Consider the following 12,443-nt stretch of genomic DNA (forward strand, 5'->3'; position numbering starts at 1 on the left):
TCTTGTTGAGTGACACACTTAATTGAAGGATCCCTACTGTTGACCAATCACCGACAAAGGGGTGTAGACTTCGGCTGCTAACTTAACCTTGCCTTGAGAAAAAAATGTTGTGTGTATGATAGAGATGAAAAGGTATGAACATTTCATATCACGATTATAGTGACCAAAATAATCACAGTTATCAATATTATCACGGTATTGTTAAAATGTGATGGGAAATTTTCAAAAACTACAGACACACACACACACTGAAATCATTTCACCAAGTTTTATATTGAAAACCAACGAACAACAAATTAATTTGGTCCTCTTAGAAGGCTGAAAAATCTCCAGAGCGCTGTCACTGCCTTCCGCCATGTTTTCACACAAATCATAACCCACATTGCATGCTGCCCCTGCTTCAGACTGTTGCTAACTTTGGTTGATGCTGGACAGTATTTCCTGTGAGTTTTTCAACCCGTAAAAATCAAACACGGTTTTAATGATAATTTGAAAAGGTAATACTATCCATCGGAAATTTTACCATGGTTTATCGTGAAACCGGTAACCGTTTCATCCCTAGTGCACGAATAGCCGAAACAAAATGTCATAATATATGCACATTGTTTTGCCTGGGAAGCATGCGGATGCCTTAAGATGGTTTAGGCTGTAGGGCTGGGAATTGCCTGGAACCTCATGATACGATAATATCATGATACCTAGGTTGCCGATACAGTATTGCAATTCTCACGGTTATATTTGATATTGTGATTTTGATGTCCCCAACATATTGGTCACTATATGTATGCTGCAGAGATGAAAGATCATGAGAAAATGAGTTTTGATCAGTCATGAAAATTAAAGTGCTGATAACATGTTAGCTCACAATTGAAAAAAGGTTTTATAAATAATTTTATACATTTTACAAGTTAATACTTGGAGTCAAAGTATTGATATTATGTTTCTTTGACCTGTCTCGTCCTCTTAATCTACACTGATTGAAGTGGATTTAAGGGATCATAGCTTTCACCTGTTCAGTCTCATGGAAAGAGCAGGTCTTCCTAATGTTTTGTACACTGTGTAATTGGCTGTGCAGTAAAATCATGTCATGATGGATTGCATAAATGCAATATACATTTATACAGTGCTTTTCAATAGGTCTCAAAGTGCTTTACATTGTAGTCTGGGTGTAACTCAACCATCTACCACCAATGTAAAGCACCCATCTTTTAATAAACTTGTTTTGTATTCATGAATTAAGGCTTACTTTTCTCAGTGTCTCTACCTATTAGCAGCTCTGGTTGAGTGTTTACAGGCCACTCAATGGGTTTGAGTGTAGGCATTGAAACCAGAACCTCCCTCTCATGCCTCTCTCTGTCCAGGTTACTGAAGAAAAGGAATCTTAACAGTTACGTTTCCTTGCATGTAGGCTAGAGCCTGGGGGGACATGGAGTAGCTGGAGAGATAATGGCCTCCAGACCACGTACAGTACCTGTTGGAAAGTGGACCGTGTGGTGTTTTGGTGACCTCTGGCCAGTGTGCATTGTTATCAGTATGTACTGTGTACTTAGGCCCCTCAGCTGTTTGACAAATGGATTAGTACGTAATAAACAGGGACCTGACCAGAACTACTATTCACTATACTATAGCCTATCTTCTCTCTCTCTCTCTCTCTCTCTCTCTCTCTCACACGCAATTGTTTAAACTTTTACATAAGCCTTTGATGTATCATCTGTTTGAGAGAAAGGGCTAGCCTAATTGTCTACATACATTGCAAGTGCCTGTTATACTGTTGGAGGTTGAGTGACCTGGAGGGCTGGATCAGTTGCCCTCACCTACCAGGAAGTTGTATTTGTGAGTTTGGTTGTTTGTTTCTCGTCTCAGGGATATTGTTTAGCAGCCTGATTTTAATAATGAATTGTATTCCATGCAATTAGACTTGCCATTTGAATTAACAATGTTCTACTCATTGCGTCGTTCAATTGAGGTAATTATTTCCCTATTGTGTTGTGAACCAAATTTGGGACATTTGAACTCTGAAAGGATAGATTTTAGAGCATGAAAGATGAAGTGGTAATGGCTAAATCACTGCATTTGCATTTTTAAAAGTGTTAGAAAAGTGTGTGTGTGCGCAAGCCTTTGGATTGATATTCTCCGAGGTGTCAAGTGTGAAATGCTCTCACCTCATCGCTGATGGACCTCCTACCTGACACCCAATGTGTCGCCCCCCCCCACTCAAAGAGACTGATGTGAGGTATTGTGCAGCGTCATGTGAATAACCTCTTTATTGCATTGAAAGACCAGTGTGTGCAGCTATTGAGTGTCTGAGCCGTTTGTGCGCGTGCGTGATCAAGACCTCCCTTACACCATCCCAGCCTGTCAACAGAACAGGCACCATACACAGCTTGGATGTGTTAAACATAAATTAATTTCTTAATACTTGTCTTCATTCCTTCCCCTTTTCCACTTCTGCTGTCATAAGAACAGCCTCTGCGAAACGGTGACCAGCGTAGCAGCAAATTAGGGGCACATGAAGGAGTTTACGTTGCTTTTAATTATAACTGATGGCATTTGTGCTCAAATCGACTAAGGAGAATGGGGTTAATTTAAATCAATCAATCAAGCATGGGCATCTGTGTTTGAGTCTTAAAAAAACAAAAACAAAAACAAAACATAATGACTAGTGATGTGGATAAAGTAGAGTATTGCAATATTATTTTTTACAATTTGCTCTAAAACATTTTTGTCCTATAGCTTGTTCTCCATCTTGTAATTTAAATGGTGAGCCAACATGTTTTCAGCACTTATTTCCATGACTGATTAACACTTGTTTTTTCATGGCTCTCTCTGACATATACAGTGCATTGGGAAAGTATTCAGACCCCTTCACTTTTTCTACATTTTGTTATATCGTGCATCCCTAGCTGTAACATATCGGTGAACATATCGGAATCGGCTGATATTAGCTAAGAATGGCAACATCGGTATCGGCCCGATGTCTGTCTAGTTTAACACACATGTTAAAAACAGATGTCAAAGCTACCGTGCTTACCTATACAATTTAGGTACATGACGTAATGACGCCACGTCAAATGTTATACGTGCAACACAGCATTCCTGACCTAGCCCACACAATGTCCGCTGTGTGGATCAAGCAGTCAACAAGTCAAGCAGTCATTTGAAAGCGTAAGAACATTTCAGTGAGACAACTCAAAGGCAAAATCCATTAACGCCAAGGTATGTCGTCGGTGATGTTGGCTTTCGCCGACTGGTCGAGCACTGGTACACACTACCAAGTGCGCTTTTTTTCAGATGTTGCCCTACCAGAGTTGCACAGTAATATCGTCACTGCTATTAGCTTCACGACATACATACTATGGAATGCCGTTTGGGTCTTTGTGTGTAAAAAAAGATACAGTAGCACTGTCAAAGCTGTACAAAAAAGTCTGCAAACACCAGCCACGAATGATGTGTTTACAATACCGCGTTGGTAATAAAGCATCATTTGTTCAACCGCAAAGTCCACTTGTGCCAAATCCTTACTGTGGCTAGCTTCACATAGATGGATCCGACCACCATTAATCAAATAAGAACTGTCTTATAAATTAGGGTTATTTTAGATGACACATATAATAAGCAGCTAACTACAGCTACTTAAACAAATTGTCGTTTTGATATGTTTTTGGGGAAGAACATTGTTTGCATCCATGAGCTAGCTAGCTTAAAAAAAATAATGACCAGCACTGTATGCGCGCGAGACAACTTTACCAGCATCATAGCATATGTATCGATGAATCATTGTGACATGAGTGAGTGTAATAACTACTTTACAAAATTATGAACGCGTTAAATTAATGTGTCGTGCAGTCATTCATGCCCTGATTGGCCAACAAGCTTATTTGACATGTCAAATAGTGTTATTTGACGTGTATAGTTTTTTGACACGGAAAGACTCAAACGGCGTTCCATTTGTTCCACTGAACAAGTGAACAAAGAAACAGCACAGCAAGTAAGTGAAAGAAATAGGTTTTGAATATGTTTTACTGGTAATGGGGACATGCGTAAATGCCATCAAAATAACTTTTTGCTCTGTGTGTGTGTGGTGTGTGTGTGTGACCTTAACTAGACAAGTCAGTTAAGAACAAGTTCTTATTTACAATGACGGCCCGAGTGACGCTGGGTCAATTGTGCGCCACCTTATGGGAGTCCCAATCACGGCCAGATGTCATACAGCCTGGATTCGAACCAGGGACTGTTACGCCTCTTGCACTGAGATGCAGTGCCTTAACACACACATGAACGCTGTGCTCTAACTATTTAACTGTGCTATAACGCTTTAAAGGTCGCTAAAATTTTAAATATCTGTTATCGGTATCTTTTTTTTGCAAGGAAAATATCAGTATCAGCCAAAAGTGTCATATCGGTCCATCACGTTACAACCTTATTCTAAAATGTATTCATTTGTTTTTCCCCCTCATCCATCTACACACAATACCCCATAATGACAATGCAAAAACAGTTTTTTTGAATTTTGGGAAAATGTATTACAAATAAACTGAAATATTACATTTACATAATCAGACCCTTTACTATAGTTTGTTGATGCACCTTTGGCAGCGATTACAACTTTGAGTCTTCTTGGGTATGATGCTATAAGCTTTGCACACCTGTATTTGTGGAGTTTCTCCCATTCTCTACAGATCCTCTCAAGCTCTGTAAGGTTGGATGGAGAGTGTTGCTGCTGTCGTGGAAATTTCCTGTATTACCAAATGAGTAGAGTTACAAACCACACACCAGTCAGAGTTATACTTAAACTTCATCTTTAATAATGAGCTTTACAATAGCCCTTTGAATTTCAACAACTCACTATATATAATGAATTGTTGAGAGTCCCAACATAATGGCAACTGACATCTTTTATAGCAAAGAAACACCCCTCAACTTACATGACGAACCACAGATCTTTGGAACGCTTCACAAAGGGCCTTTTACTTGAGAAAGGAGTATCCCTTAGCCAGATTGCATTCACTATAAATTATTGCTCAATTTGGTCTCTAAAACGAGGTTCTAATCTCGTTCCTGGTACTTCATAGTACCAAAACATTACTTCATCCAAGGCATAACTCAATTGTCAACTCTATATACTCCCCTTTCTCCCCACTCCTGGACAAGCTTACTGAGGGGAGTGACTTGTGCACAGACATTGTGGAGTCAATTAATTGGTTCCCCACTTAATCACGCCATCCCTTCACATGGTTTAACAGATACATTCACATATGAAGACAATGTTCCATCCTGTCCTCTTCCCTTTCTGATATTCTGCATAGCACCAGAGACATGTAAAAGACAAGCCTGACCTATCCCCTCTCTGGGCCCCAAATGACTGATCCCCAGCTTAGAAAAAAGTGCAACTGCCAACACTATAGTCCAAAAGGATACATTCTAATGACAAGTATCTCACATAAGCATATTAGATCAATAAAACATCTTATTTATCTATGTTACCCAACTAATTCTGATTCCTCCACCACACTGCACAACTATTTTAAGTTATCTCCAGAGATGTCCGCTCGAGTTCAAGTCCGGGCTCTGGCTGGGCCACTCAAGGACATTCAGAGACTTGTCCCGAAGCCACTCCTGTGTTGTCTTGGCTGTTGTGGAAAATCACATGAAACCTCATGCTTTCTTAAATCTGCACAGCCAACTAATTGCCTTCTACACACTATCTGCTGACTGCCACGTATACAAAAAGGATGTGCTTCTCTATAAAAGCTGAGAACCGACACTTCGTTGAGCTTTCAACTATGCAGTGTTGAGTGGATGGTTGATAATCAATTTTTGCAAATCTTTATAATCGTTTTTAAAAGTATTTGCAGTTTCTCTCGTCTTATAGAATTGCTACCATAGTGCTTAGGGTCGTTGTCCTGTTGGAAGGTGAACCTTCACCCCAGTCTGAGTTTCTGAGCACTCTGGAGCAGGTTTTCATCAAGGATCTCTCTGTATTTTGCTCCGTTCATCTTTCCGTTGATCTTTACTAGTCTCCCAGTCCCTGCCGCTGATAAACATCCGCACGGCATGAGGCTGCCACCCATGCTTCACCGTAGTGATGGTATTAGCCAGGTGATGAGAGGTGCATGTTTCCTCCAGACATGTCACTTTGCATAAAGGCCAAAGAGTTCATTCTTGGTTTCATCAGACCTGAGAATCTTGTTTCTCATTGTCTGAGAGTCTTAGGTGCATTTTGGCAAGCTCCAAGCGGTTTGTCGTGTGCCTTTTATTGATGAGTGGCTTCCGTCTGGCCACTCATAAAGACCTGATTGGTGGAGTTCTGCAAAGATGGTTGTCCTTCTGGAAGGTTCTCTCATCTCCACAGGGGAACTCTGGGGCTCTGTCAGAGTGACCATCGGATTCTTGGTCACCTTCCTGACCAAGGCCTTTCTCCCACAATTGCTTAGTTCGGCCTAGGCGGCCAGCTCTAGGAAGAGTCTTGGTGGTTCCACACTTCCATTTTAAGAATGATGGAGGCCACTGAGTTCTTGGGGACCTTTTAATGCTGCAGAAATATTTTGGTACCCTTCCCCAGATCTGTGCCTCGATACAATCCTGTCTCTGAGCTCTACGGACAATTCCTTCGACCTCATAGCTTCGTTTTTGCTCTGACATGCACTGTCAACTGTTAAATTTTGAGTCGCATAGCAAATAGCCTGACTAATGTAAATAAGCTATTTCTGTTTATTTAAATTTTTTATTTGTAATACATTTGCAAAAATGTCAACCTTTTTCTGGTTTGTTATTATGGGATATTGTGTGTAGATTGAGTGTCAATGTATTCAATTTTAGACATAATAAAAAGTGAAGGGGTCTGAATACATTTTGCAAATGCACTGTATGTAGTGGGCATGTTTGGAATGTCAATTCCCAGCCCTAATATTGACAATCAGTAGACTAAATGTATTTTTTATTTTTTTTGCCAGGTTCTCTGCAGTTGGATAATGGACAACTGTTTTTCATTATCTGGTTGTTTCTGGTATGCTTTCAGAATGTGAGAATGTTAGCTACTTTAGCATCAAGCCTGACGGGCTCTAGCAGAAGGGTTGCTGGTTTCTTAGATGTCTTGATGTGCGACCCTTTGTTCCCATGTGTCGGTATGTGTGTGTGTGCAATTTACCCTCTGTGCGTATGTCCTGATGTGTGACTCCCTGTTGCTGTGTGTTTTGGCAGGGATTGAACGTCAGGCCCCGGAATAATGCCCAGCTGGGGCGGGACGGCATGCGAAGGAAAGACTGGCACGACTACGATGCAATTAGGAGAGACGCTACTCGCTCTGGTAGGACAGAACTTCAGGATGTCCCTCCCCCATATTCACTTTTTAGTTTGAGGTCTGAAGCCCACAACTAATATACTACGATAACAAATGATTCCTCACAAGACACGTGTGTAGGAACATGAGCTTTTTCGAAAACAGTGTGATTGTATCACAAAACCATTAAAATTGATGTGCTCGACAGACTGCAAGACATTTCCAAGTTCCTTGTGGTTCATTCAGCAGGTACTGTACTTCATACCGACGATATTTTACCTGACATTAAGTCCAGGTACTTTCACGGTCTGTCAGAGAAAAGCAGATGGTTGGCGCAAGGCATTCTGTTCCTAGTCTTCCTCAAACAGCATCGTTGCACTCTTGTCTGTTCTCTCGGTGTGTGTGTGTGTAGGTAACGGCGAGCAGGGGAAGCCTTTTCCGCTGACCGACGCTGACCGGGTAGACCAGGCCTACAGGGAGAATGGGTTCAACATCTACGTCAGCGATAGGATCTCCCTCAATCGCTCTGTCGCAGACATCCGGCACCCAAAGTGAGTGTATTTTCGCTTTTTATTACCCCACTTGTCAACTCACACATTCCTCCCTAAAGATGAGTATAGTTTAGTCACAGTTGTTTCACATTCTCCTGATGATGCATAAGCAAAATAACTATGAGCATTATGTGTAAGGTGTTTATCTCCTAATGGCTTGGTGTAATTTGTATTTCATTCCTATTTGAAGATGTAGCTACTTTCCTTATAAGCCAATGAGTGAAAGGGTACTATGCTTTAGCTTTAATCATGTTTTTAGCTTTCTTTCAAATCGCTGTTGGGTCGGTGCCATGAATCCTCTTAGACCAGTTTTCCCAGTATTTTGTATGTCTCTGACATATGAACACAGTTTTTCCCAGAGGACATACTTGTCGGACTCTTCACCTCTTCCCTACTTACTCTCTTCTCTCCAAACTCTGTCACTTTTCTCTTCATGTCCTTTACACAGACAGGAGCTGTCAATTGGGACCTTGAGTTGCATTTACCTTAACAATTCAGCAGGAATCCAATCTTCGATTCCTCGTTCTCTGCTCTTTCCTTTCCCTGTTCTATGTCTATGAGGACAATTACAAAACCCTAACCAATACTCTGACCTTCTATTCCCCAGCTATGTTTTCAATGGGGAATCAATTGTGACCGACCGGCTCGATTCGGTTTTATGTGGCAAAATTAGAAATTGTGTTTTTTCTTGGGATAGAAGTAGAGACTTGTGGCTAGAAAATTGTATATCATACATTACAGTTGAGGAACAATGGGAAAGTAATTCTGCTTTTAGAGTTGATAAACTTGTAACCCCATGTTTGAGAAAATGGCATTGATTATTTTGGTACATGTACTGGAGAGCTCTTTGTCCATTCAACATGTTCACCCACACTTAAGCCTTAGCTGCACCTATCTTTGTAATGATTCACACACATGACGTCAGAAGCCTGGTGGTCCAAAATAGCATAAATAAACCCATCTGTTGGAAAATGTTTTTAGTATATGTCAATCTAGCAACCCAGGCAACTAAAAGCAACTTTCTAAAACATTTTTGGTTCATTTCTAGCTAATGTTAAGCTAGCTGGCTAGCCAGTTCAAATAATGACCACAACATATAGTTAACAACGTCTTAACTTGTGCTAATTTGTATTCATTATTACAGGAAAATAAACATGCATCAAGATTACAAGTCAATGGCAAGCTAATTATAGGAAATAGTTTACGGTTGTGAGTGTGACAAAATAAAAGCAGGGCATTCTACTGGAGATTTTTAGAACTTTGACACTTTCTTGTTGGCCTAACGTTATAACATAATTTGACTTTGGTGCAGGTCATGTTTTAATTCACATTACTGTCTCTGTTAAACACACATTACATCAAATAAAATCGAAGTGTATTTGTCACATGCACAGGACAAAGGTGTACATAGTACAGTGAAATGGTACCTTGCATAGTGGAGTCTTTTAAGACATGTAGCTAGCTAAACAATGACCCATAATCCCAACTCATGCTGTTACTACCTAGCATGAATCTGCAGGTAGCTAACCAACTAGATTCAATGTGTTAGCTAGCTAACATTAGGCTATAACAAGCCATGCATATGGCTCTGAGATACGAATAATATTACTACACAGATTGTACACAACTTTAGCTAGCTAACAGCACACTTAAACTTGCAATGAAAACAATTTGCTGACAAAATTGGAAACATATAATATCTGAAAATGTTGCTAGCTAGACTAACCTGTATACATGGATGAACGCTTCTCCCTCTGTCACGGATGCCATGGTTACTCTTAGTTTGAAGATGTAATCCGTTATACAACGGCCTTCTGTGTTCTCTTTACGACTCCCTCTGCATATTTGCAATCAAATGCCTGATTTTTGTCCATATCCTTAGCTATAAAAACATCCCCATAGCATGGTGCTGCCACCACCATGCTTCACTGTAGGGATGGTACCATGTTTCCTCCAGACGTGACGCTTGGCATTCAGGCCAGAGTTCAAACTTCTTCCATTTCAGAATGAGGCCACTGTTTTCTTGGGGACCTTCAATGCCTCGACACAATCCTGTCTCGTAGCTTTACGGACAATTCTTTCGACTTGATGGCTTGGTTTTTGCTCTGACATGCGCTGCCAACTGTGGGACCTTATATAGACAGGTGTGTGCCTTTCCAAATCATATCCAATCAATTGAATGTAACACAGGTGGACTCCTAGTTGTAGAAACATCTCAAGGATGATCAATGGAAACAGGATGCGCCTCAGCTCAATTTTGAGTCTCAAAGCAAAGGGTCTCAATACTTCTGTAAATAAGGTTTTTGTTTTTCATACATTTTCTAAAAAGCTGTTTTTCAGATTGTAATTATGGGGTATTGTGTGTTGATGGATGAGGATAAAAAATATTGAATCAATTTTAGAATAAGGCTGTAATGTACCAAAATGTGGAAGGCCAGAGGTCGGAATACTTTCCGAATGCACTGTATAATGAATTGTCACTGCCAGTAGAGAATAGCATGTTCCCTATAAGCTGTTCCAGGGTGTGTGTTGTCTGGGTCTTAGTATCCAGGGCCTTGTGGTTTCCTCTGGGTACATTTCCCTGAGCCTTTTTTCAGTGAATAGAGCCTCTGAGGAACAGGCTGTTGCTATTCAGTGCTCTAGCAGTCTCCCTTGGAGCAGCCCGTTGATGTTCCTACAGCTATGGGAATCACAGGTTGGCCACATGGGTCCCTTAACTCCCTCTGATCTGCCTAATTTGCTTAATAAAGTGTAATGAAGCGGCAGCTTATTGCCGGCCCGCCTTCGCTGTCACTCTTCCGGGCTCTTTGTGCTTTGTGGCTGGCATCTCACTTTTACTTTTTTTTACAAATATATATTTGTCATTTTTTCCCCCTCTTCTACTCCCCCTCTCAATCCTTTGTAGCCCTGCTAAGGAGCCTGTGTAGTCTGGTTAGGGAGTAATTGCTTTCTCTTTTTCTCAATCTCTCTCTCTCTCTCTCAGCTCTTTCTGTCTACGTGAAAAAGTGAGGGATGATGAGGCTGTGGCAGAAGCTTGGCCTTCCAACGGCTGAAGTGACACCCAACTGTCACAGTCCCTGTCGTTCTGTGTCAGTTAGACCAATCAGCTGGCCACATCTGCTCGCCAATACCCAATCGGTGGCCCTGTCTGCCCTGGAGGCCCACACTCGCTTGGTGATTGGCATGTTGTCACCGCCAGAGGCGTGGAGCGGATATCTGATCTTGACACATTCGATTTGTTGATGTTTGCGCTGCGACAGAATTCCAATGAAGGAAGCCACATAATTCCACAGGGTGTAATACAATGCCAGGAAATGTGGGTGGGTTGGAAATTGGTTTGAGCAACACAAGTCTATCTCAGTTGTCTCTGTTTTACAACAAATTAGATTTGGGCTTGTCCTCTGCTCTAGCACTCATTCCACTCATGAACCAGAGACTGGCGGTGCTTATTCTGCCCCATCAAAGCACTTTCATTATCTGCAATGATTACTTCAATATACAGTAGTAATCATATTATATAATATCGCAATATACTTGCTGTGTATCATGGTGTCCAGTGACAATTATGGGTCATGAATAATAGGCCTACATGATAATACTAAAGTCTGTCATAAAGCATCTGAGTAGGAGTGCTGATCTAGGATCAGTTCCCATTTGTCCATATAATGTTATTCATTGTGATCTTAAATCAAATCAAACTTTATTTCAAAGTGCTTAGCAAATAAAATAATACAATTTGAGAAAGCACACTTTGCTATAAATGGACAAGAATAAAATTAAGAAACCACTTAAAATTGTAAAACAATAGTACATGAGAGGCTATTGTATAAAAATACAAAAATAAATATATACTGAACGTTTACTTGCACAATTGGTGGCTGACTAAATACTTTTTTGCCCCACTGTGTGTGTGTGTGTGTGTGTGTATGTGTATGTATGTATATATATATATATATATACATACATACATACATACATACATACACACACACACACACACACACACACACACACACACACACACACACACACACAGTGGGGCAAAAAAGTATTTAGTCAGCCACCAATTGTGCAAGTTCTCCCTTAAAAAGATGAGAGGCCTGTAATTTTCATCATAGGTACACTTCAACTATGACAGAGAATTTGAAAACAAAAATCCAGAAAATCACATTGTAGGATTTCTAATGAATTTATTTGCAAATTATGGTGGAAAATAAGTATTTGGTCAATAACAAAAGTTTATCTCAATACTTTGTTATATACCCTTTGTTGGCAATGACAGAGGTCAAATGTTTTCTGTAAGTCTAAACAGGGTTTTCACACACTGTTGCTGGTATTTTGGCCCATTCCTCCATGCAGATCTCCTCTAGAGCAGTGATGTTTTGGGGCTGTTGCTGGGCAACACGGACTTTCAACTCCCTCAAAAGATTTTCTATGGGGTTGAGATCTGGAGACTGGCTAGGCCACTCCAGGACCTTGAAATGCTTCTTACGAAGCCACTCCTTCGTTGCCCGGGTGGTGTGTTTGGGATCATTGTCATGCTGAAAGACCCAGCCACGTTTCATCCTCAATGCCCTTCCTGATGGAAGAAGGTTTTCACTCAAAATCTCACA

General features: G+C 40.7%; 1 protein-coding gene across 1 annotated transcript in view; it reads left to right on the forward strand.

The window, feature by feature from the left end:
- The window catches only part of LOC115105515 (polypeptide N-acetylgalactosaminyltransferase 10-like), a 124,676-nt gene that overhangs the window by 30,712 nt on the left and 81,521 nt on the right, over window positions 1-12,443 (forward strand). The window contains exons 2-3 of the mRNA XM_029627642.2: window positions 7,201-7,306; window positions 7,692-7,830. Of these exons, the coding sequence (XP_029483502.1) occupies window positions 7,201-7,306; window positions 7,692-7,830 (245 nt within the window). The remainder of the gene's footprint in view (window positions 1-7,200; window positions 7,307-7,691; window positions 7,831-12,443) is intronic.

This window comes from Oncorhynchus nerka, linkage group LG22 (genome assembly GCF_034236695.1).
Source record: "Oncorhynchus nerka isolate Pitt River linkage group LG22, Oner_Uvic_2.0, whole genome shotgun sequence".
Classification (NCBI taxonomy): Eukaryota; Metazoa; Chordata; class Actinopteri; order Salmoniformes; family Salmonidae; genus Oncorhynchus; species Oncorhynchus nerka.